At 35.6% G+C, this 27665-nt stretch overlaps 1 protein-coding gene across 13 annotated transcripts in view; it reads left to right on the plus strand.

Annotated features, from left to right (window-relative positions):
* The window catches only part of ERC1 (ELKS/RAB6-interacting/CAST family member 1), a 307076-nt gene that overhangs the window by 143294 nt on the left and 136117 nt on the right, over positions 1-27665 (plus strand). For 8 of the 13 annotated variants that reach the window (XM_040562386.1, XM_040562428.1, XM_040562450.1 and 5 more), the window contains 2 exons: positions 1112-1123; positions 18412-18547. In XM_040562386.1, coding sequence (XP_040418320.1) covers positions 1112-1123; positions 18412-18547 — 148 coding nt within the window. The remainder of the gene's footprint in view (positions 1-1111; positions 1124-18411; positions 18548-27665) is intronic. The other 5 variants (XM_040562356.1, XM_040562365.1, XM_040562408.1 and 2 more) reach the window with 1 other exon arrangement.

Genomic DNA, 27665 nt, shown 5'->3' on the forward strand with positions numbered 1-27665 from the left:
CTATAGAAATATTTTCTCCAGACAATAGCCTACCTTTAGGCCTTTATAAAGAGAAATCTGTCCATCAACAAAGCACAACATGTGCTGTAGAAGTCAAATTGATGTTTTGGGCAGCAGGAGATTTACTTTTTTTCTCTTTTGGTGATAGAAAAAGAATAAAATTTAAAATCAAAATAAAATAATCTGTATTTATGGCTCTTTGTTGACTTACGTTGCTGTTATCAGTGAAATTGACAGCAGATGCCTATGAAAAGATATTGAAGATATATGAAAAGAAGCAATAATGAACCTATGGGGTCTCATGTTTTACAGAGAACTCCAGCATTTTGGTTTGTCCAATCCTGCTATTGAACAATGTTGGAGAGAACTGTCAAAGATATGCCCGTTTGATCATTATTGTTTTTAGATTGCACCGTATGTGGGAGAGTTGAGACAGAACGCTGTAGGAAGAGGCAGATGATTCCTTTTTTGCTTTTGGAAAGGTGACTTCAATGTCAACATTAAGAAAGATGAACTTTTAGCTTTGACAGGTCTTCAGGACTTGAAGACTTTATGTATTTTTTTACCTTCTGTTCCCTTTTGACAAGTCTGGGTCATCAGCAGGAAAAAAAAAAATAAATGTTTCTCGATTATGGAGACAAAATAAGCCCCTGGAAGAAGATGGCATTAAGGAACATCTTAGGGCTCGTCTCAGACAGTCAACTTTGATGTTTTTGCAAAGTTAGCAAGAATTCTGGAAGAAGGAAACTTGCTAGTGATGTGATGTAAATCCGAAGTTTTCTACAGTTGTTTTTTTTCCTTTTTTCCAAGAATTCATATGTGTATTATAGACTTACAGACTATTTTGTCTACGGAAAGTTGCCTCTGAGTGAAATGGTGTAATCTAAGTGTCCTTTTCTTCTTTTTTCTTTTTTCTTTTTTTTTATTAGATGTCTATAAAACACGCAGCTCTTTGTGTTTGTGAAGGATTGTGTGTCTTTGTGTCATTACCTGATTTAGATCTGCTTGTTTTGTCCTGAATTCTTGAACTGTCTTATCTCTGGACACTGTTTTCACAAACTCTAACTCTTTTTCTTTCGCTTCTCCTTCCTGGATTTGCTGCTTCCTTCAGCCTCACGTCAAGGTCAGTATTCATTTTTAATAAGGGTTTTTATAACACTATTGTCTATTAAGGTAAAATTGAGATCTCACGGAAGATTGCACATTAATTTGCATGATCCACAAAATAAAAGATCAGAGATTTGGTCAAGTCTGTGTAGGAGGATGGGTTGGATAGGGCAGATGTTCAGAAGAAATCTGTACTTGAAGGAAAAATTTGTATTAAAGCCACTGTAAATCAATGTTGTAGTACACAGGGAAGAAGGGGGAGAAGATCGTAAAACAATTTAAATATCTATGGTTTTATCTGTCATGTCAAGAAAAAAAAAAGCTTGAACTTCAGCCATATTCTTAGCCGTGATACATGCTGTTGACTGCAAAACTAGTTGCTTTAAAATACTATTCAGTGTGCTTCCTTAACTGTTGAATTTTTACCATTGCATCTGTGTCTGAAATCTTGTAGTGTTGTTGTAGAACTAGTTTTGGTGCAGTTTCAGAATAGAAACTGAAATTTTAGAAACTATGATACTATAATTGTTGCATATTCAGTGCGTTGTGCTATCAGAATGAAATTAAGGGTGATACATAAATTAGCAAGATCACTTTGTGCCTTCAACAAATTTATAAGCTACTAAAAAAAAATAAAAAACTATCAAGAGACAACGTTTTGAAGTCTTGTAGTCATGACTGAAATTTTTTTACTTCTTTGTTTTAAAGCAGTCATTAAACATAGATTCAGAATTTCAATAGAGGTATAGCTGGGAGCAAACTTCTATGACCTATGTAATACAGTAAGTGAGCATGCATGACCTAATAACCCCTAGTTACCTTTAAAACACTCAAAAAAAACATTTTGGATTCTTGTCGTTGCTGATAAAGTTTGTTTGGTTGAAAGCATCCATGACTCTTGATGAGAGAATGACTGCAATTGTTTCAGGCAGCGTCTTTGCCCAGAAAGCCTCTGCTTTAAAGCCTAAAGTTCTGAGTTACTGACCAATGTCTGGCTTTTCTATTCCTGATTAACACTGTGAAAAATGTGGTGGTAAATGGAATCCCACGATGGCGTGATGCTGCTGACGCCTTTAAACTGTCAGTGTTTTGACCTTGGTTTGGCACAGATGTTGCACTTGTGGCCTTGGCTGCATATTTTCCTTCCTCCCACAAACTGGAAAAAGATTGGAAGTTAATCATGCTGTTGTCCATCAATACCTTCTGTTTTTAGTGTGTTGTACTGGCATACTTGTACTTTCTGTTGAAAGGAGGACCATCCTTGAATGACCCTCTTTTTTCAGTTCCCTGATAACGGAACTGCCAGGAAGCTTTTCTGCCCTGTGAGCATTCTCATCTGAAATAGATACCATGTTTTTTCTTGCATGAGTAGTACTTATATTGGGTAGTTTGTGTTTGCTGGTTGCCCCTGTGAATGGAGTTTGATGTGCTGTGTTTGGCTGATGGAGTCCTAAATATTATAAAAGCCATCTGTCAAAGATATTTCGGCTTCAATACTATAGGCTATAGGCTTTTATCAAATCTGCACCTATATTGGAATTTGTGGTGAAGAGGAGAGGGGTTTAGGGTGTTTGGGTGATTTTTTTTTTCTGATTCAGAACATATTGTAAAATACATAAAATATGTCTAGAGAAGATATGACTGCAGTTTGAGGTGGCCAAGTGTTAGGATCTTTGGAGAGATGGAAAGTTGTCTGACTGATGTTGAAGAGATTCTCCATTTGGTCCACATAGTTTCTTAGTGGTTTTATTATTGATACATATTTTTAATTGATTGCTATGATGGCTAGTTGCTGCGGTTTTCCTGTATTTGTTAAAATAAATGTGGAGTGTAAGGGAATATTTGGAGTGCCTGCTCTTGGAACAACAAAATCCCTGCTGGCCAGAAACACAATGAAAATACTCTTCTAAGGACAACAGGAAAATTACAGGGGTTGCAGAACTTTTTCTTTCCTATGCATTTAATTGTTTGCCTAATTACTGTTAGCTGCAAGATATGAAGATATAGCTTACTCATGATTCTATGATTCTATTCCATGGAGTTCCATTCTACACTGGAAGCTACTATGGGAGTCATAACTTCTTTTTCTCCTAATGGTGTAACAGTACTTATTTTTTTTGGACATCAAAGCAAATGTGTCTTCCTGTAAAAGAACTGAATATGTGCAAAAGTACATTAGGTATGTTTGTTTTCTAGAAACAGGAAGAAATACTTTTAAATGATATCTGTTCTCATCAAGAACAGCTTTGCTTATTGTAATCAGTGCAAAACTTCTGAATTGTCTGATCTATTAAGCTCTCCTGTTGATAAACTTGGTGAACGAGAACAATAATTTAACCTACGTTATCATTGCTGTTGTGACATGTACTTACTGTTTAAAATTCCAAGGGTCTAGGGTGGATTTCATAATGGTTCGTAGTAAATAAAATAGACTGAGAAGGCATGGGTGTTAACTCAGTTTTCCATAAGGATTTTTTGCTAAGCATCTCTGTTGATGAGAGCTTTACTTAAAGAACTATGTAATGTTGAGTTCCAGAGAAAAGAAAACCAATAAAACTATTCTGGTGTCATTAGCCCCAGTAGTGGAAAAATTAGAAAAACACCATGAAGTCATGTGCTACAGTACTTTCAAGCTTATGTACTTATGGATACATTTCATAAAAGTTGAGATGTTATTACTATAAAATAGAAAAAGATAGCAAGATATAGAAATCCAGAAGTTTTCTGGATTCTTTGCTGTACCAAAGAGAATTTTATGCAATAGGAAGTAATAAAAAATACTGTAAACCTTATTTCCACACAGCAGAGTGGTTTGGCGATTAGATAAGTGCAGGCTGGTGGCATGGATCCAGATAGAAGCCTGTTATGAGTGTCCATGTAAAATTAAATGTCAATATAGCAACTCAAGGATATTATAGCCTTATAAAATCAAAGTAAAAACAAAGTACTAAATCTGAAGGAATGGTTTCAGTCCTTTTTCCAGAGTCCTAAATTTCTGCTACGTATCTAACCACCAAAGAAGTATTTAAAGCATAGCATCCTTCTATAAGAAAATGATAGATAATATTTCATAGAAAGTTAAGCAAATTCAGAAAATTCAGGTACTATTCAATAACTGCAAAAAAAAAAAACATAAATGTGGAGTAGTTAATTACAGGCACACAGATGAATAGTTGTCTATGGTACTAAAGTTTTTTTGTTCTTATGGAAATAACCTTTATAAACTGTGTCATATACTGTATCTCTAGAAAGCTGTGTTTCTGTGTTCTGAGAAAGTGCCAGGGCAATCTGGACCAATTTCACTGGAAGTTTGGCTGGCTCTTTAATTTCTTACCTTCAGGAGACTCTGGTCTTTGTTCTGCCATGATGCTGGTCATTTACCACAGCAGGAAGTGATAAAAATGTCAAGCATGTAGAATCAGCAGTGGTTAGTTTTAGGTCAGCAGAGTTTTGTTTTCAAAGGAGTTTCCATTTAAATTTCCTTGGTTGTCTCTAAAATGTAATGGCCTCTAATAGTTGCTTTCAATTTCACATATTTTTCCTTTAATTCTACTTAAATCAGTAATGGCTTTATGGAATTCTTTACATAGAAAAGTACTCTTTACTTGTAGAAGTTCTCCATTCCTTTTGAGTGAGGAAAAGAAGTACAGCATTCACAAGATGATAGTGGGAAACAAAAAAATGAAGGAGTCAGACTTGTTGGCTGTTAAGGTTGGGTAGTAATGTGTAGAGCACAAAATGGAACTGTGTTTTTTATTAAAACACGTTACTGTCATAGTCTTTAGCATTTGTTTTAGGAATAATGATTATCAGAATTTTCGTCATCCATTCGAAGAGGAATCTCACTTTTCTGACAAAGGGCCTTTTTTCTTGTCTCATTTCACTGCATCTTAACAAAGTACAGTTATTCACAGCTGTATGTCATCTCAGAATTCTCCCTTTTCTGTAGTCTTGTATGATCTGGTTTCTTTCCTATTACCTGTTGAAATCTAATTAATTAGCCAATTAGGGTTTTTTTTTTGTTGTTATTACTTGTTTTCAGTACATGTATTCCTGAAGCATGCAGCTTTCCTGCGGGAATTAGAATCGAGGGAGCACAGAAAGACCTGTGGCTGCATATGGCACTGGCGGGATGTTTGTATGCCAACAGGAGGCTGTGAATTTTGAGGAGCTGAGTCAAATGCAGTTAGAGCAGCCCCTCACAATTTTCTTTTTTCTTTTTTTTATATCCATAACAGAAAAGATAGCTTCCTACCATACTATTTGAAAAATCAAAATGTGACTTTATTTAGAATATATTTTAAAATATGTCTTTATGTTAACTGTAAAGTTAATAGGTTGTCTAGCATGTCACCATCAGAAGATTAACTGAAATTATCATTCAAACTTCATGCAACATTAAACATTTTGACTAACCCATATGTGTCACATCATATTTAGTCAAAGGAATAAAATCTGAATGTTATTTCTCTTCTTTAATGGCTTACTTTTGTGCAAAAAAATGTATCCTTGAAAATGGTTAGACTTTTATTTCTGTCATAGCTCTGAAAGGTAGGTAGGTATATGGACAGATAGTGAATCTGTGTTTTAGATTAGTCTTTGTACAAATGTTTGCATTACCGACTACCAAAAGGTTTAGCAGATCCTGGACTCAGAGAAAAAACAATAACAGCAAGAAAACACTACTAAAGTTACAGAGAATTCAATTGGACAGGAGACCTTCTTAAAATGTTACTGAAGAAGATGAGAAGTTCAGTAACTTTTCATCAATTTTTACTGATAATCACTGCTTTCAGATCTCCAAGTCCTTGAGCCTAGAGGCAGAGTCTGCAGGAGTAAAGATTTGCCCACAGAAGTGGAAGACCAAGTTACAGACTATTTAAGCAAATTAGAAATATGCAGGTTGATGGAATCAGATCAGATACATACAAGGCTGCTGAGGGAGCCAGCTGACGTCATTGCAAGGACTCTTTCTATCATCTTCAGAAGCTCATGGCTGTCAGGGAGTGTTTCTGATGTCTGGCAAACATCATACCTATTTTCAGAAAGGATGAGAAGGAGGGTCCAGAGAATTACAGGAGTTACAGGTTAGCCAGTGTCACTTCAGTCATTGTGAAGTTTTTGGAGCAGATCCTCCTGAAAGCCGTGTTCAAGCAGCTGAAGGACAAGAAGGTGATAGGGAGCTGGCAGTATGGTTTTACAAGCGTAAATCATGCCTGACCAACCTGATTGCCTTCAATGATGAGATTACTGGCTCAGAGGGGAATCAGCACTGTTTAATGTTTTTTTAATGATGTGGATGATGAGACTCTGTGTCCTCAAAAATTTCAAGGATGATAGCAAATGGCAGGGAGTGGTTACAGGGAATATATGCTGGAGGGCAGGGCTGCTTTATAGGGAGACCTTGACAGGCTGGAGAAATGGGCTGGCAGAAACCTCATGAAGTTCAATAAAGGCGAGTGCAAAGTTCTGCATCTGGGGTTGAGTAGCCCCTGCATCTGTACATGCTGAGGACCAACCAACGAGAAGGCCGGTTTGTAGGGAGGGACTGAGGTGTGGTTTAGGACAAGTTGAACAAGTCAACGGTATCACATTGGTATGAAGAAGGCCAAAATGCATACTGGGCTATATTACCATGAGCATAGCCAGCAGGTCAAAAGAAGTGATTGTTTCCTTCTACCTTGTACTTGTGAGGCTGCACCTGGAAGAGTTTTGGGGCTTCTGAGTAGAAGAAAGATATTGGGATAGTAGAGTGAGTCCAGCCGGCAGGCCAGTCACGGTTGACTAAGTGCTGGAGCATGTGACATATGAGATGAGGCAGAGAGAACTGGCTATATTCAAGCCTTGTGGGACATCATGCTGTGGTCTTTTGGCTATCTAATGGGAAGGTACAGGGGAGACAGCCAGACTCTTTTCATGTTGTTCAGTAAAATGGCAAGGGCCAACAGACACAAATTTCAAAATATTCCAAAAAAAAAACAAAAAACAAAGCCTTAGTTCCTTTAGTCTGCAGTGTTTAAAAAAGAAAAAGTATGACTGTTTAATCTGAATTTTCAGCTGGTGGGATTCTTGGTTATGCTGGATGTACTTGAATTCCTCAGCTAATCATACCAAATAAATACCAGCAGTAATGTCGTTAATAGCTTTTTCTTGTAACCAAATACTACATAGATATAGACCCTCAATTTACTTTTGAGTTTGTATTCTGTAACTTTGCATTGATATTACTGGTAGAACATGGTGGCAATGTTATACAGAGATCTGAATAAACAGCTAAGAAATATTTTCAGTACTAACTCTTTGTAGCAATATATATAAAGAATATAAAAGCAAACTTTTCTTCATTATTTCACATAACATATTTTAAAGGATGATAATGTCATTAATTAGGATAAGGTGGTTTTTGTTTTTCCTTTTAGCATTGCTTGCTGCCTGTTCTCCAGCAGTTTGCATAGAAGATCTTTTTAGATCATAGAAGATGCAAGTAACTGTTGTTTTTTACTTCTTAGTTCAAGATATGCCTTCTTCCCTTTCTCATATCTCTTGCTTTCAGCACAGATTTCACATTTACTATGGAATATGCAAGTGCTCAAAGGGATGGGTCAAAGCAGTCAGTATTTGATTGTTTGTTTCCTTTGCCTACTTCCATGATTTTTGTGGGTATACTTGGATCACATGAACAAATGACAGCTGAAATGTATCTGAAGGAGTCTGTTTTGTATTATTTAACGCTTAAAGCTTCAAACATTATTGTAACTTGGGCAAAAACCTTATAGTGTAAACAAATTCCTAATATTTAGAGGATTGTTTTAAAGCATTATTCTGTTGGTTAATGTTAAATAGGATGAATAAGTATGTGCTATTCCCAATTTATTCTAATTTTTCTCCTAAGTTGTGATGTGATGCTTTTGATAGCAGTCTGTTTTGGTTAAATTTCCCATGCTACATTTGAAGATCTGTTTTAGAAGCAAGGCCTTGCAACTTAGTTTCAATTTGTCAGGAGTGCTTGGTTTGGATGCCAACACCTGAAATACATATTTCAGTAGACACATTATTGTTAATATCATTAAACAAATCATAGAGGATCCCACGATGAATTGTCTTAGAACTGCTTAGAAGAGTCTTGTCCAAGGAAATGAGATGCAGCAGCACTTTCTCTCCTAGGGTCCCTAGTGTAGTCATACTCTTCTGATGGGATATAGGCAGTGATTTATGCTCTGCAATGCGATGTACAGCGTTGCTTCATCCTTCACTATCCATGTCTTCTCCACTGCAAAAAGCTCAAAGAAAGAACATCCTTCTCTTGTCCAGGAACAAGGTGGTTGGTGTTTCTCCAGTTATTTCTTTGTTATTCGTAGCACTGGTAGAGATGCGGTTGGTACCCTAAAATTATTTCCGGGCAACTTTGGGTGATGGCAGACACTATTAAAAACAAACAAACAAATATATAAAAACAATATTTGTAATTACATTCCAGAAATTAATTCACATATTCAGGACCTAATAGTGTTTTACACAGTGCCTAGAACACCAGTTCACGTTTTATAATTCTCCTGCTTGCTTAACAAATTAGAAAGCACTCTTACACTTATGGGTACCTCAGACTTTTATTGAATGCAATTTTTTTATTTGCTTCCTTTCTATGTCTCTGAAGAAACGGCAGATCCCCAAACTCAGAACCATTCCTGCTATCAAGTTGAAGTTTGTTTTCCTCAGAATAAACATCTGCTGAGGCAAAAAAAAAAAAAAAAGGCCTCACTAAAAATTAGCTGTAGTTGAGATCCCATCAGCATGGCAAATCAGCATGTTTGTCTTATTTCCTTTGAAGGACGTGAAACAGTTTCAGGAGTGCTTATGAATTGCTAATAGTTTTCAGTTACAGACATAATCTTCCATATATATATTTTTTTTTCAATTGGACAGAAATACATCTCTTACTATTTTGAAAATATCATCAAGGAAAAGCCATCCCTAATCCAAGAGATAGTGATTTTCCAATTAAAGTGTCATGTCTTTTTAATTTAATTAGGTTAAAAGGACTGTCCACTAATACATTCTTATTTATACCTACCTGCACAAGCTGAAAGCTATCAACAACAAAAAAACACCAAAACCTTTAAAGGAATTGTAGTTGATTTCTTGAATTTTCTAGAGGTGAAGGAGCATATTTTCTTCTGCATCTTGGAATAGTGGAGGATGCTTTTTGAATAACAGATAAAGAAATTTTTAGTAATATTTTGAAGTAGAAAGGGTATTGAACTCTTCTGTTGTCTTTCTGTATCCCCTTTTGACCATAGCCTCAATAATTTTTTGTCAGATTTTCAACACGGGTTATACTCTCAACCTGCACCATATAACTTCATATACAGAGACAATTTATAGAAAACACATGAGATTCCTATTAGGAATATTTCTTTTGACAGTAAAGGCTGTTTGTTGATCTTTCCTAAGATTATAAGTGTTTCCTGATTACTTGGAAGATTAATTCATTGAAGGAGTCATAAATGATTCATACCTGCTTGTAACTCAGTGACAGTCTGCATCAAGGCAGTTGTCTTGGTAAAGTGATCAAATGCAATCAATTCAAATCTTCGTTTTGTCTCATTTGTCTCAAGGTCACGGAATAAAAAATAGTTCACTGGAGTAATATAATTTTCTAGATAAAGAATTTATCTTCCTCAGCAGATACTCTAAACTAGAGATAACTTGATTAACAAATTTCATGATCACTAAGGATATCAGTGACGATATATTTTGGAATCTGGAACGTGGCGTGTCTTGTGCCTGTGGACTCACTTCAGCACATTTTTTTCCATGCTCATGCAGATAATGTCCAAAAGAATGTATTTATTCAAAAGGCTCATGGACGTACTTGTTCTGCAGAAGATCCACTTATTGTGAAATGGTGGAAGTCCTGAAATGCACAGCCAGTAACATTGTGCACACACATTACCAAGACTATAAGAGAAACGTCTGATTAAGAGATGCTCTCAAGTGTTGCTTGCAACACAGGTTCTGTACTCGCTCAGTTCTCCACAAACTTCATTGCATTCACTTGGCTCATGAAGTTCTCCTATCAGAACTCCAGAGACCTACAGCTACAGACTGAGAAGACAGTATTACAGCTATATCAGAGGAACAAGAACTAAGCCATATGCACTATTTAGACAGGCAATTGAGCCCTGTATGTGGTGTGTCTGTTACAAATAGTGCTGCTGTTCCCCATTTTCTAAGCAATCAAAAGTCTGTAACAAATGATCTCAGTGGGCACTCTTCATATTAACCTGATGTGAGCTGTCAAAGCCAGTGCTACAGAATGTATTTCATATGAGGAGTTACCTCTTAATAATAAATCTCTTTGCTAAGCACCAGAAGGAAATATGCCAAACATGCAGTCCTGAGACATTGTAGTCTGCATTCCATACCAGAAATCGGTCTCACCCACTGGATACCAAAAATAGAGCTATATATTCCCCATCTCAGATTCTGATGTTAATGAAGATCTTGTAGCAAAATACGATTTGATGGCCATGATGCCATTGCTTTGCAATCAACTGTATGATTTTTGCATACTTTTCCCGGTATGGTCTCTGAGCATGGCAGAGTTTGGTCTTGCCAGAAGCATCAAATTTGGTACTGCTGCTTTGTAGCCAGCAGGATGAACACCTATCCGTTTACATCTATAGTGAGAGTCTGCTTGGAAAATTCTTCTTGAAAACAATTTTGTCTTTAAGGAGAACAGATAAAGAATGTGATCTTTATTTGGGCATCCTAGTAGAGTAAAAATCAGCAGGCTTTTAGCCCTGAAACAAACCGTTTTATATTTTTTTTTCAGAATGGTCCTGCTAGCATCTCTGTTCTCACATCATTTCCTTGGAGCTATTATTAACTTTTTTCTTCCCTACACAGTCAAGATTCTGAATGTTCTCATGCTTATTTTTCTTTGATATCAGAAATCCTCTTCCACTGAATTGGTACATTCATTTTGCTTTCTTTTTTTGTCCTTAACAACTGCTCGTTTTAATATCTTTCATTGTAAACTATGTTTTCAATAGCTGTCAGCTTTAAAGTATAAGATGTATTTTGATTCTTTAACGTGACCTATTTCAAAATAACAGGATAATATACAACCCTTATCCCACATTTATGAAAGCTTTTAGAAGAGGACTTTTCCTTATTGATAGCTTGTTTAATATATGATGTAAAATAAACATAAGCTACTCTAGCATAGTTTTTTAATGCTTTGCTTTTAGAATTTTATTCCCCCTACGTTATATTTAATTTTTGTTTTTGTTTCAATGGCTGATTTTTACATTCCATTTTTTTTATTATTATTGTATGTATCAGGTATTATTCTAGCAGGAATGAAAAGATTGCATACTCTTATGAAAGAAAACAACTGCTCTGTTTTGATTTGTTTTCTTTTCTGGCTGGTGGGACTGCAGTTAAAAGAGATGTGTGTGATCTTAGATCATAAAAATACCCTCTGAAACCTCAATAAGATGCCATTCATAAGGAAGATTTTATTGCTGTTTAGAAAATACTTTTTTCAGCCAAATTGTGCAGGTCTCTTGAGCAGAGAGTGACTGGCTGTGTGTGATCTGTTCACAGGGTGGTTGGCTCATGATTTGGAGTTGAAGGTAAAAAGAACAGCACCTTTGGGAGTTCTTCCTACACTGCTAGGGCCAAATTCAACTAACTCAGCATGTAGCAGGGAGAAGGAATCCACACTGAGGCCTCATCAACCATTTTACAAATGTCATTTTTGGCTTTGCATCTGTTTGCTCAATTAACAAAAGCAGAAGAAAAAATACAACAAAACAAACTTATTTGTTGAACTACTGAATACTGATATTAAGGTCATAACAGGTCATAAGGTCTTAAAGCATTAGTATTTCCCTTAACAAAGGAGTACCCCTATCATTATTTTACAGCTCTGTTCTAGGGTTCGCTCTGAGTTTGTACTTTTTAAGCTCTTAACTTCAATAAAAATTAAAGCATGCAAGGTTTAAGGTTAAAGGTAGTTATAGAACTTGATGTTCAATTGATTAGACATTTAATCTCTGAAACCCGATTTCAAATTTATCATCAGTTATGAAATTATGGTATGTATTCGTTATTTTCATCACAAAACTTACTTCCTACTAAGTAGATTTTGAGAGTTTAAATAGTTGGGAAGCTGCACTTTAGTTTTAAAAGAGTGGTGTGATTAGCTGTTGCGGATTATATCTACAACGATGGAAGTACAGATGAATGAAAACATGTAGTGCAACAGATGCTTAGCTAAAGCTTTTTGCTTCAGTCTTCTTTTTAGCATGTTGTATCTGACCCTGTCTAAAAGTGGACATATGGTTTCTTTAATTTGTTATGGACTTGTTGAACTAAAATGAGAGATCTCCTGTTAATCTCTGCTGTTAATCCCTCAGTTATAGCCAGTTCATTAAAGCACATTTTTCTTTTCTTCCAGTTGTTTTGAGAATACTAAGAGAACACTTCACCACTGTTTGTGTGTAATTGGGCTGCTACCTCCTGACTGGAGAATAGCCTCCTTTATTCTATGTTTTTGTTCAATCAAGAGATTGAAAGGAAAAAATATATTTTCTCTGAAATAGAATAGCCTGATAGTGCTTAGAGTATGCATTGGAGACACATGTGCTTCTCATCTTTAGTAAAATTTCTCTATTTGTTCTTGTATTTATTACATACCTTTCTTTAAATTCACTGACTGTTGATGCTACATCATTTCATGAGGAAAATTATTTCCATGTTTCTATAAACGTATGTTCTCTAGAGATCACTGAGAAATAACACTTCACAGTGGAAGCACCTGTAACATTCAGATTTAGTGTGTGTAGTTTTGATTACATTTTTTAGTTTTCTGCTAGAATGAGTCAGAGAGCTTAGAACAATAAGATGAAGAGCAAACTTAAATACGTAATATATATTGTATTGTTTTATTAATATGTATTATGTATTAATGCATATTGTAATTATGCATTGTATGGAGAAATATGGAAGGTTGGTTGTGTTTGACAGTTGACACATTTACCTCAGAGAAGCTTGGACCTGAGTTTGAAGGCCTTTAGTTACTCAGGGAAATAATGTTCAAAGGTAGCATGTTGGTGCTGTTATCTCTACTGCAGGCTGATAGAGTGATCTGGTTAGGACTTGCTTACATCTTCCCATGAAACATACCATATACCATTAATAACTTGTGCTATCTCACTTCTTGGAATGTGTTATCTATAAGCTTTATGTATTGCTTGCGTGTCAGGTAGTGGATTTCTGTTAAAGGTGGTTTTAAACAATATAAGGGTTTTAGACCATGTTTCTGATTGTACAGAGTTTCTCTAACTTGTGCCAGATTTATATGCCACGTGCTTCACTTTCCCTATCTTCCCATCAGCTGTTTCTGGAAAAAAAAACTTCGCTCTTTTTTTTTTTATTTATTTTTTTTAAGCTAGAGACAGAGGTGAGATGACTAGCTTGCTGAACACCAGAAAGCATCCATTGATACCATGCATATGATTCGTAACTTCGAGGAAGGAAGACAACCCGTGTAGAGTTGAGAACTTCATCTAGTATTTGACTTCCCTACCTACTGTTTCAGACATTGTTAGGCCCCTGTTGCGAAAATTTGGGGCAAGCTGGTTTCCCATAGCCTTCCTGATGTTCATCCCTTGTCCCCTCCAGTGCTGATCTGAACACTCACTTTGTTTTAAAAACCAAAATTTCCTAGCTTCAGGAAATGAAGTCCACCCTCTCCATCTCTTAAAGCCACTGTGGGACTTCTTGACTCACATACAGCAGACCAGTTAAATTCTCAGGATCTGTTAATATTTTCATTGGCATGTGTTAGCTTGTTATATAAATGTTACGGAACAGCAAGAAACAGTGCAACAAAATGATGAGAGGTTGTTGAAGGAGACTCACAAGCAGAAGTCATTGGATGCTGGAGTTAGCCAGCTGTGCGTCTGAACTAAAGCAGCTCATTGAAAGTATGTTGTCTGGACTTTTATCTCAGACACGAAGTGGAATAGAGTTAATAATATTAGACCAAGCTGTCTGAAAACTGTAATGAAATTATTGTTTCCTTTACTTCGTAAGTTAATGCACCTCTTTTTTAACAGTAGTATAACTACTTTAGAAGCTGGGATTGTTGATAGTGCCCTATGAAGCAAAGGACCAGCCCCAGATAATGCTTAGGCTCTAAAAGAAGTCCAGACATACTAGCTTTCAGATAGATCTTCAGCGGTATGTTACTTCCCTGATTCTATTTTTTCATTAAGTAAGATAGGGAGCTCGAGCTTTGGCAGCTTTGCTTTGACTGTCAATCAGACGTGCAGCTGTGGTGATGAGACTATGTGATGTGGTCAGTCCTGTTTCCTACATCACTTATTTAGCTTTCATTCATCATTTTCTTTTTCTTGAGGTTAAGCAATTAACCTTTCCAAATGCTGCCATTCTTCTCTGTGGTTAGGTGATCAACTACTTATAAGGTAAAGTGAGTTTTAAGCAACTAAAAGCTAAAACAATACCTTTTGAAAATATTTTTTTCTTATATTCCATGTTAAGTAGCATTTTTGGGAATAGTTCCTCCTTTCCTTCTATTATACTTTCCAAAACGTGAACATTTTTATTTGTGCACCAAAACTATACACAGAGAAAAAAAAATCAAATAAAAAATCCCACACCTCAGCTATATCACTGTGCTTATGATCTTCATTCATTGCATACAGACATTTTACATTTTTTGCAATGTTGATTATATATATATATATACATATATATATATATATAAATATATACTGCACCAGTTTAATTATGTTGAGAAACAGTGTGCTTTAAAGCCAGTGAAGTTCCTCTGTCCATCAGGATTAGTAGCTGCAGCAACTGTGGACTCTCCTGTGGGTGGTGGTAATGCTACATCAATGAAGCTCTAGCTAAACACAGTATTTCTGGCATGGCTGACTGACAGTATGTCTACTTTTTAACGTAGAAATATTTTCCAAAAACCTAAGTAAGATGAATAAAACAGGCAATATCTTTTGGTGTGCATGAAATCAGTGTATTTTTTCCTAACACATGCATTCGTTATTCAAAATACAGTATGTATATGCATTTCATTTTGAAGATAAGCTTCTGTAGTGGTTTTAATGCATTGTAAATATATACTTACACTTGGATTAGTATAAAAGCAGTTGTGGTTTGGGTATATAACTGAAGGACAAAATTAAAACATAATTAGAAAATTCAAAATTAACTTCCACATACTTTCAGTTAATATTTTGTCATCTTCTGTTTCACAAGAAGAACACCTGAAATTACTCCAGAAAAGATAGCCAGATGATAACAATGTACAGTACATTAACATGTAGCATGAAAAATCCATACGAGGAAAGAATTAACAGCTATATATGCTGGTGTGCATAACAGTAAAAGATGATGAGATTAGTATTAAAATGCAAAAATATTCAATTTAGCATGGAATAAATTAATTTTATTAAAACCTTAATAAATAATAGGGTCTGTAAAGCAATTAATCTTATTGGAATTGAATCTTAAAGGAATGAAAAATATTCCAAAGCACTTGCAGGTAGTAAAGTGAATTAGATCAGTCTTCTTTCCACTTTTCAGGAATATTTGATTCTCCATTGGTTTTCCATTGCTTAAATTATTCTCCCCATATAAAAAGTCTTCGAAAATGTGGAAACTTCTCATTTGAAAGTTTTTATTGTTTATTTTGAATATTTTAATTCACTTCCCATGGTGTTTAGGATAACAGCAATTCCTCATTGCTAGAAATTCAGAATTTCATAAAGGAAAAGCATGGATGTTGTGTTTTTGTTGTTGTTGGTGGTGGTTTTGTTTGTTTGTTTTCATATTAGAAGCCTGATTTTGATTCTACTTTGTTTTCTCTGATAGGTTCCATTCTACCAGTACTTGGCAAGACATATTGCAAAAATGGAGAAAGATTCTAAGCATTGGAAAAGATTTTTTTTCTTTTGAGTGCTAAATATTTTTAGGAGCCATACCTCAAAAAATGTCATTATCCAAAATTTTGGTCTAGCAATGCTACGACTACCCAGCAGTGAGATAAAGCTGTAGATACGTGTATCATTTGAAAGATTCAGTGCCCAACTTTTTGTTGCTTTTTGAAAAAGGAACAGAGTGACAGTTGTATCCTGAACATAAATTCAAATTTCCAAAGAATATGGCAATTACAAACATTACTATGAGTATTATAAGCACTAGGTAATTTCAAGACTACATCTTTTAAACTGCTTTAGGAAAGCTTGAATTTGTCTCGGAATATCTACCTAATTGTTAGGAAGACATTAATTTTGGTTCAGACATGAGAAGGTATACATAATAGCACAGATCCTTATAATTACTCCTTTCTTTGAAGTGCATATTTTGTTTGAAGACATTTTTGGACTGTGCAGGAGATGATCTTCCCTATACGTATTTTGATCAGGGTTATAGCTTTATTAATATTGTTTTCTCTTATCTAACCAGTAGATTACAGTAACAAATACCATTTTTACAGCAGATGAATCCAGGTTTGCAAGTATATCAAAAATACTTATTTCCCTTACTTTTAATTTAGATGTTGAATAAGAATCCTTATGTGGATCTGAATGTGTCAGGCTTGCATATTTTCATTTTCTGTGTTAACTTAGCTGTACTTTCTCTGTTTATTTTATAGGACAGCTAGAGCCGTGTATTGTACAAGCTGAGCTGGTGCCAATATAATATTTCCAATAAGTTGTTTAATCACTGAGCAAGTCTGCTTTCAAACTGGGCAGTGCGCCCATTACCAGTGTGTAGCACTGGGTTAGAGCAACTTAACAATTACACTAGTAGTGTTTAAAAAGCATTCTGACTCAAATCAGCTGTAACTGTTGGAAAAGGTAGTTAAGTATGCCAATAATTCTTTAACATCGTCAGAAAAGGAGTTTCCTTTTTTCTTAGTCTCTGGAGGATGTCAGCACTTTTTCTCACTAATAGAAGTTTTTTTTAGCACCAAGGAAAATTTGCTATCTTTGCAATTTTTCCATCTCCGGTTGCCTTACATTGCAAAAAGCAGAGCTCAGTGTTGAACCTACATTTCTGTGAGAATTCAAAGCACTGACTAGCCATATGCCACATAATTTGAATATATATATATATTGCGGAGATATGTTCTCGATGATACTGTTGTTATGAGTTCTGGAGAAAATATTAAAGCAAAGTTGTTTGTGATCTGTTCTAAAAGTATTCTGAAATACAGAAGAAACATTCTTCCTTCTCTGTGTGGATAACATACCAGATAGGAAGCTAGTATATCATTCTGCTTTCTAAACAGTAAATTAAAGAGCTGTCTCTACTACTTGTATGATGTTTTGGGGAAATCTTGCAACCAAAGAATCTGTCTTTTATTCCAAAATCCAAACTCCAGATATAATTATGGAGAAAAGGGCTGAGGAAGCAAAGCTAGCCTGTTTTGTTTTGATTGGACTAAAAGTTTAAACTTAAGTTCCCTGTGGTCAGGAGGCTGAGATTAAAGGGTCTGTAATTAGATTCAATACTCCATGTGTCTTAATGCCCAGAAAGGCCAAACCCTGTCTGCAGGCAATGGTAGTTGCCAGGATCATCAAAAATAATTCATAGATGCAAGTGAAAAGGAAATTATGCTTTCTGAAATAGTTTGCTCTTACTTGCTCTTTCTTGATCCTTTCTGTAAAAAGAAAGGATATGAAATTCCTCAAAATATTTAGTAAACAAGTAGAACTTGAGCTTGAAAAGACATCGATAGCTTTAGTTCTGGAAACAGACTGCCTAGATCTTGTAGGTACTCTTCTATGTTCAAATCATGTTGCAGTATTTTTTCCTTTCAATCCTCCTATTATCCTTACATTAGATACAGTGGTAGCCATAGCAAAATGGACTATTAGATGCATGCATTTTTTTTATATGCACGTGTGTATGAACAGAGAAAAGATTTCTGTGTAACCCATACCACATAGTCATAAGAAGACAAATGCATCTTTTGATTAATAGGTTATATACTATATAATCATTTTAAGGTTCTTGTTGCAGAACTTTCCACATTTAAGTTAATAGTAGTGAGTAAATTGAAGTGTTCTTTAGGTTGACTTAACAGTTGAGGGTAACGCTTGAGGATAAACTTGGTTTTTACAATGTGTGCAAACAAAGTCACCACGTTTGAGGGTACCACTTCTCGTCAGTACAACTCACAAGTGCTAGGCCTGACTGGAAGCGTACGCTGGACTGCATTCTGAATGCTCTTCTCTTTTACAGGCAAGTTAAAGATCAAAATAAGAAGGTAGCAAATCTGAAGCACAAAGAGCAAGTAGAGAAGAAGAAGAGTGCACAGATGCTGGAGGAGGCCAGGAGACGGGAGGATAACCTTAACGACAGCTCCCAACAGCTTCAGGTAACATAAGAATTGAATAATAGTAGTATGGACAATCAGCCTTAGCTACATCACCCCCAGATCTATTTTCGTAGCTGTTACGTACGAGTTTGTTATTCATTATTTAAAAGGACACATCTATCCCAGAGCACTTCAAAGAAAGAAGCCTCTCCGTTTTCTTCATAGCTTACTCCATCTTCAGAAAAAGAAAAAAAGGTTTCTAACTGTCAACTCAGTTATGAAGTGTATCATTGAAATAGTTTGATCATTTTGACGTTGAGCTTGGTGTGATGTTTCTTCCTTCACTGCTCTTCTAATAGCATTTTTCTTTAGCTATTTTGTGTGTTTTCCAAGCTGATATTACCTTATATTGGTGCCTATTCTTCAGCAAATGAAAGATAACCAAGTAAATATTTTTATAGTAAATTGAAATTGTTGTGGGGTAACTGAAGGACCTTGTTTTCTGTGTTTACTCAGCCTTGCTTGACAACGAAACCCTACTCCATGAACTCTCAGTATGGTTACTAGACAGTTTGCATTATTTTTGAAATCGTAACATGCTCCTGCCACACAGAATTAACTGGTTATCTCAAATATATCTAGGCATATTAAAGTCACCAGTATGAAACCAAGTGAAATATTTTTCAGTCTGCTCTATGTTGATATCAGCTCTGGGTGGTTTATCAAACAGTTAAGTTTTCAAGTGTTCTCGTAGAAATGTTAAACTATTGCCATGAAATAAAATGAAGATCCCATGATGCCAAGAAATAATAAATATTTTGCCTGTGATTTCTTGGATTTACAAAAACAACTTTCTTATTGGTAAGTGAAAATAAACATGGAAATCATAATCTGCCCTTAAGATCTTTTAAAATTGTTTTCTAATTCCTTAGGGAGCAAGCCTTCTCATAGGTATTTTCTTTGTTATCCTAGATTAAATCCTGGTTCTTGTTACCAGCTATGTTTCTTACTACATCTACGCTAAAGACATAGAATAAATCCTAAGAGCTCACTAGCAGAGACAAATCCCCTCCTTAATTTAAACAGATACTTCTTTACTCTGTTCTGTGAAATTCCAGTGGGAAGGTTTCAACTCTTCAAGAACTTCTGAAAGAACCGCAGAAACGTGTCCATGTGGAATGCTCTCAGATGCAACATTTTGTGGTTTTTCCCCTCAGTTCAAGTCCTACATGTGCAGTGCACTGAAATAGTTAAGTTCCAAGTGTATGAAAATGATTTCATAACTACAGACTTTTATAAAAGGCTGGGATGTGGGTTTTCTACATCTGCTAATGGGTTTTGTGGCTGTAATGCTATGGCAATCCACAAGGCTCTTGTTATGTGGCAGCTTAAATTGAAATAACACAATCGTCCTTGTATTAGTGAAATGTCTTAAAATTTCTAAAAATAATCTAATATTTGTTTAGATTTCTAATCTGTATTTGTGTAAATCTATATTTTAAGTTTGAAAAGGAAAGTAGTACTTGACATCTGTCTTTCAACTATATGCATGTTGTATTTATCAGGTGATACTATTCCATAAGATCTTTTTTTTTTTTTTTTCTTTTTTTGATGTAGTACTTCCAGTTTCTAAAACACAACGCTTTCTGTACTGGCTTTTTCCCCCAACATTGTTCTTTCCCTTTTCGTTTTTCTTTCTGTTACATGAATGGAATGCATTGAAAAAAAGCCTGAAATTTGTTCTCTCACAGCTCCTGTTAGCATATTAAAATTGCTCTTCTTTAGAACAATAAGTTATGTGTGTAGTTGTACAAACACATTACATAGAAATGGACAGACAATGATATTCGGGTTATTGGTAACTTTAAGTCCTGTTAAAATTAGTTAAGTTTTAAGACATGTTTCTGATACTTCAGTGAGATTTTATAGCTTTGGTGACAGCAGTGATACAGCTTTTACTCAGAAATTGTCATGTTAATGAACGACACTGCTTTGTATCAGAGTTGTTTAAGAATGTACACGTGTCTTTTGAATGTACTATCCAATTCTTTACTTGCAAAGTGTTTTAGTAGTAGAGATATCATAGATATAAAACCAGGAATAGCATAGTTAGCAGAAAATTACTGTAAATATTTCCTCTTTTTTAATATCAATGTCAGAATAACCATCTTAAATCTAGAAACTAGACACATAACAATTGTCTCTTTTGAGGAAGCCAAGTTTGATTTTTTTTTTCTTTTTCTCTAGTGTTATTTTGTTGCAGGTTGGAGGTCTAACAGGGAAGCTACAGTTGAGAACAAATATGTCGAAGTGTGTAATTTCATTATCTTTACCCTTTTACATTCAGGTTTTTCCAATCAGATATTTCTATACAGCAATATGCATTTTTTCCACTTTGCTTAGGCTGTGTTTTATTCTGCACTGGTGTCTTCAGTAGTTCTGCTGCTTTCTCTATAATCATATGTAAGTATTTCTGAGATAAAAATAGATGTTAACAAATGCAAATTAGAACTTAAGATTGAAGTAACATGTGGTACTCAAAATTAAAATGAATAAGTTATCACGGTGTTAATATTACTTGACCTTCGCTGGTTCCTTTTCTGCTTTTGTGAACCTAATTGTCCCATTTGGGTGGGCTCAATTTTAAGGAGTCTTTCCCCATATTCAACATAAGGCTGAAGGGAATGCTTTCATTCATGGATGAAAAAGGTCTGTATGCTCTAATGAAAATATCAGGCTATGGTAAAATATGGAGTGTTTAATGACAAGTGACAGGTTCAATAAAAACTCCTTCCTTTAGAAGAGCCCTCTGCTTATAGCCTCCCTCTCTCAAGGATTTCAACATTTTGGTTTCCTGGAAGTAAAATTTACCCAGGACCACATTTCAATTTGTTAGTTATGGAGACCTGTCTTCTCTAAAGACTCTAAAGGGCACTGCCTTCTAATTGATTACAAAAAATTAAACCTGAGAGGAACATAGATTTTTTTTATGCAACCATTGTTGGCTTTGGGGTCAGGACACACAAGCACCAATTTCAGATAATTTTGGTCTTGGTGGTTTTGGCTGGAATTAATAATAAGACATTATGAAATGCTTAAAAATATATGATCTGCATGTTCTTTGGTTGACTGTCTGCAATCCAGTCAAATAAACACACTCCCAAGCACATAGTCCACTCCTCCTGTCTCTGTCCCTAACAGGCATGTGGTTTCTTTCTTCCTGAGTCCAGTAACAAAATGTTCGTTTATTCAGAAAGCTCTGATGATGGAAATTTGGTATTTTGGGGAGTGGGGGAAGAATGAAAACCATAATGTCTCAATTCTAGTGAGCTGGATAAATGGGTTTCCAAATTTGTCTTTTCCTCCTGGGTTCCCTTAAACCTCAATTCTCCAGGGATCTGAGAGGTTAACGAGTGTCTGGTCTATAAACAGGATAAAAAAAGAGGCTCAAGGGCTGGTGTAGAAAATTTTTGCTTCAAGAAACTAAAGCTTGGCTATTGTGAAAAGGAAGTGATATGCTATCTTTTTGTAGAGAGGTAACATTTGCTGAAATTTCGAGATACTTGAATAGGAACTTGAAACTAATATTTGGAAGGTAGTATGTGTATTTTCATGTCCCATTCCTCCAGCATCTTCCAGAGTTTTCAGGAGGAATTTTCAGAATATTTTGTGGCTGGAGTTGTCTACTATTGTATCTATATTGCAGCAACTATCCAGCAATCCAGCAAATTGCTGCTGATAAACTGCATATCCATAAGCTGTGTAAAATATATTTGGATGCTTTAATACGCAACTGTAATACTGCATAAATTTAGTAATTATTTTCTTTTTTTTACACACCCACATTTGGATAATTTAATATATAGTTCCTAATCCACAAATTATATGCAAAGAGGCAAATATACACTGTTGTTTTTTTCCTTGTGATTATATGATTTTTCTATCTATTGAGTATTCAATAAGAAAAAATATCCTTATAGTGGAAAGAACTGAATTTCAGTCTAAACAGATTCACAGTTTTTTGGGGGAACCTTTTTTTCAGTTATGATTTTATCTGGATAAAATGGAAAGGTAATCAAATTACCTTCTCATCAATTGAACCTTCTGAATTCTTTACGTATCAGGAACTGTTTGTAATGAGGCACCATAGCATGTACATACAGTCAGTAGAGAATTCAAAACTCTGAAAACCCAAGTGAAGCCCAATGCATTTGGTCTTAAATTACTGGAGAACTTCATCCTGACACGCTGTGATCAGATTTTGAGGGTAGATAGCTGAAGTGTTTTAGTCTGATCTGTTGATGGTAATATGGCATGATGAAGGATAAGATTGGTTTGTCTTCTTTCAACTATTAGTAAAGAGAGATCATGCTTCCCTAATTAATCAATGAACTTGCTTTTGGACAGTATATACAAAGCTACTGAAGAAACAGTTTAAACAGATTTAAAGAAAAGCTCTCCAAACTTGAAGTTCAAGATTTCCTCCATAACTTAGTAGGTATCATCAGCTTTGAAGCAAATTGGTTATGCTAGGTAAAATGGTGTTACATGTTTTTCTAGGATAAGTGAATTTCAAGTGCTGAGTTCCTGGCTAATTTCTCTTCCATATAGACCGCTGACATATCAAATTCCAACCTAGCCTGCCAGCTAAGTGGAGTATACTTTCTTTATCCCTTGGATAGTACAGCTCAACATGTTAAGGCCCATGAAACTGTCAGATACTCAATTTCAGCCTGGTAGAAACCCATTTTTCGTGCCATCTTGCATCTACAGATTTTATTACAGAAAACAATCTGACCTATCAGACATGTATTTTCTCACTGAGCTCAGATCCACCTTTGTGAATTACTCAGATCAAAACGTTCTTTCTCTTTCCATTCCTGCCCCAGTACTTTTTAGATGCCTTCTCAGAAAGAAGTCTGGGCCTTAGTGGATTCACTGTTAGTGGATAGTTCTCAGTATTGCCCAGCTTTGAAGGTGTCATTCTTGCCTGGGTCTGACTAGGTGTCATTATCACATACTCAGGTGGCTCTAATCTCATTAAATAGTATATTCAATTCTAGGTTATCCTTCTGTCCTCTAGAACAGAACCCCTAGCACATAAAGCATGGAGAGAATGTGAATTCCCTTTGCAATTCAATTTTTAAGAAATTCATTGGCATTTTTGAAGGTCTAACTTTTCTTGTTAGTCACTATATCATTCCATAGCTTACCACAAAGGATGGAACTTAACATTGTTTTGAGTCTTTATAATAAAGCAAAACTGTGATTCTAAGTTCACACATAGTCTGAATGGGATTTGTATTGTCTGGCTTCTGGTATTACACAGAACTTTTGTTAATGAAAACACAGCAGATATGAACAAATACAGGATTTAAAGGACAATCATGCCTCGTAAAAAACTTAATGGATGACTGTATGCAAATTATTTCCCCTTTTAGATTTGGGCTATGTAATGGTAGCCAGTAAGTAGTTTGGGGATCAATTGACCCTCCATCCCTTTTTCCGACACATTCTGTGACAGCTGGCTATGCATTAGAAAACTGAATATGCATATGCAGTAGTCACTTTAATATGCATCATGCTTTGTTAGTGATGTAGCATTCCAGTAGTAATTTTAATTTCCATCAGCTTTTACAATATGTTACAGAAAATACAACGTTCCACAAACGTTGCTTATTTGTAGGGTTGTAATTTTCAGCACACTGCAGTTGCTGTAGACACAAGCAAACATTTAACCCTGGCAGATGCCTGGAGAAAAACTAGGTCTTGTTCTTATCATGTCATAACTCCCTCTGTCAAGAGAGCTTTTCCTAACTTTCCTGGATGTCTGGGAGAAGTTCCAAAAATGATGACCTTTTAGCTAAGCTTGTCATGACTTAATGTGAGGGGAAGTTTCTATTTGGGGATTACTTTGAATTTTAGCCTTTTTCAGGAATTAAAAATTCATAATTAGGCATGCCTGGATTCCAATTGCATCAAAACAGTAGTGCACATAAAAATGAACTTCTAGCTTAATGGGAAAATTCTATTTTCTCTTTTGAAGTCATGAAGCACAACTTTATTTCAAGGAAGATCATGAAGACTTGCTAACATTGTCAGAAGGTAAACAGGAGAAGGTAGCAAAAATGTCTTGATAAACAAAAAGGAATGAAGTCAAGTTCTGCAGCATCTGCTCAGATGAGGTCCCATTATTAGGAGTATTAGTACTATTCAACTCTTAGACTTTTACACACAGATTTGAAGGACTTTGCAAGACAGTGGGTCTTTATTTACTAAAAGGAAGCTCATCAAGACAACCTGTAATGCTCATTAAGCCTCAGGAGTATTTATCTGGGTCTGTTTATAATACTAGTTCTCCCAGTTTTCTATACAGAAGTCTGATATCTGTATTTCCAAATAACTGCATACAAACAGAGTATATGGTAGTGTGGGTGACCATTAAAAAGTGTAAATTTATCTATCCCATTTCTGAATTTTCTGGTATTTCTGAGATTTGATGTTTTAGCATTCTTACAATGTGAGCTGTGAGCCATAAGCAAATTGTGGTGACAAGTTTTAGTCAAGTTCTAGGAAAAACATTTTTTTCTGATGAATATTTACAAGGTCTGAATAACCTTATTGTTGCTGTTGTGTGCAGTGTTGCATGTTGAAGCAACAACTGAAATAATATACTTTTGAACAGAAAAATGATTGTCTCAGGAATGTATTTCTCTGTTGCAATAAAAATTGTTTGTGTTAAAGGAGGGAGATGTATGTTTTTCTTCCCACTGAAATTTAATATACATTTTTGAATATCGGAATACATATATGGCCTTATTTTTAGATTGCTATGGCAGTTCTTATAGAGACAGAATCTGTCATTTCTCTATAATAGACGTTTATGCCATTAAAGAATTGTTAAGGAATTGCCTTCTTCTGTATTTGACCAGATGAGAGCACTCCTTGCAGAGTACTTGTTACTGTAAAGTTTACAGAAACTAAGCCTGAGAACAGACTTGACATTTAGAATGGATCAGTGTCTCCCTGGACAGACACTTCACCATCTGCTCTGTTTGTTTTCACTTTACAGTTTAGTTTACCATACGTTTATTATGTTCAGGCTAGACGTAACACACTGCCTTCGTTTCTTTAAAAAAGATGAACCATGTTACTCTGTCGTCTTATATAATGTAAAAATGCTCTGCAGTTTTGAACAGACAGCTGGAAAAAAAGTCCTGAAAGTCACTACTTACAACTGGAATTAGGCAGTCTCCCAATTATTCCAATGTTTCCTTAACTGCAAATTGAGATTTGTAGTGAGAGAAAGCTATTATAAGGCTTGAGAGTTTTTCATAGACGAAAGAGGACTCCCTCCATCCTTACATTTCTCTGTGATCCATCAGGAATATTATTCTCCAGACACACTTTCACCCAGTCCTTACTGCAGAAACATTAGGTGTCAGTGGAAGAAGAAACCTGTTATTTGTACTCTTGTTGCCTGTTTGGCAAAGAGCAGCATTGGTACCCTTTATGATATGCCAGAAACTAAGCACTGTGAAGACTGGACTGCTGAGTGTGTGCCAGCAACCTTAACCACTAGATGTTTTTTGCAAGGTTTTTTTTTTCCAAGATTAGTATCTGAGTTCAAACTCCTTTCCTAAAAACTGTCAGAGAGATTAATGTAACTGTTGACAACATGGTGTGGTTCCTGCGAGGAGGTCTCTCCTGAGAGCAGAAAACACTGAGGGCCAGATTTAAGCAAAACAATAGGAGTACATTCAAGGGGAAAAACAGCTCTCTTTTCACTTTGGTGTTTTATTTCATGAGCCTGAGAAATGGCAATAAATTTGCATTTTCCCTTTCTTTTCTTTTTCTTTTTCTTTTTCTTTTTTTCTTTCTTTCTCTGTTAGACGTTTTTTTTTTACTTGCTGTGTTGAAAATTGTTTCTAACTCATTTCTGCCTGGGAATAGACATGTCCAATTGCTGCCACTCATTTCATAGTCTCATTGCTGAGTAAAGTTGCTATTCTGCCTTTTACTTGGTTTGACCAACAGAAAAGGAATGGGGATAGGGTGATGCTGGGAACCTAAAAACAATGTTCATAATTTATTTTAAAATCATAATGATACACATGGATTATTTTTTAATATGATCTATACCTGTGGCAACAAATGCTTCGGCATTTCCTCTGATTGATTTCACATAGTAATAAACCTGATTTATTTCATTCTAATTCAGTATTATTCCTTAACCTTGCTTAACAAGGTGCCCAAATTGCTGTCATTCTTAAAATACTCTGTTTTCCTTCTAGAAACAAGCCTATTCTGCCTTTAATGAGCACTTTCCCTATTGAATTTTCCTCTTTAGTGAAATTTTACACACTCTTCATATGTATATGAACAACTGCTCTTAGTGTGATGTGCAAATATTATCTGGCATTGAGGCTTAGGCTGCAAGTCATGTATTTGTAATTGACAGAAGGCTGTGAAATACTTAGCGTCAGTCCTTTCGGCTATTGAATTTTGAGATACAGTGGGATCTGAATACAGGTGGTGGGAAAAAAACCACACCTCTGTTTGTATCACTTAGTCTTTTACTGATGATTAAAGCATTATCTTCTTAACATCCTAGAAAATGTCTGTTCAGTTAAAATTTACCAGCAAATTAAGTTTAGGACATTGTGTTTTTTTCCCCGCAGAATCATTTCATAAGATCATTTAGGTTGGATAAGACCTATCAATTCTAACCATCAACCTAACACTACAAAGTCCACCACCTAAGCATGTCTCTAAGCTCCACATCCACACATCTCTTAAATACTTCCAGGAATGGCGACTCCACCACTTCTCTGGGCAGCTTTTTCTGTTGCCTAACAACCCTTTCTGTGAAAAAGTTCTTCCTGATATTCAACCAAAACCTCCCCTGACACAACTTGAAATCACTTGTCAACTGAAAAAGGATACTAACACCCACCTCATTACCAGGTAGTTGTAGAAAGTGATGAGGTCTCCCCTCAGCCTCCTCTTCTCCAGACTGAGCAACCCCAGTTCCCTCAGCCACTCCTCCTGAGTCTTGTTTTCTGGTCCCTTCAACAGCTTCAGTGCTCTTCTCCAAATGCATTCCAGCAACTCAATATCTTTTATTGCTGATGCTTTAATTCTTCAGGCTTGATGTCCTTGAGGTCAGATGGTTTTC

This window comes from Cygnus olor, chromosome 1 (assembly GCF_009769625.2).
Source record: "Cygnus olor isolate bCygOlo1 chromosome 1, bCygOlo1.pri.v2, whole genome shotgun sequence".
NCBI classification, from domain to species: Eukaryota; Metazoa; Chordata; class Aves; order Anseriformes; family Anatidae; genus Cygnus; species Cygnus olor.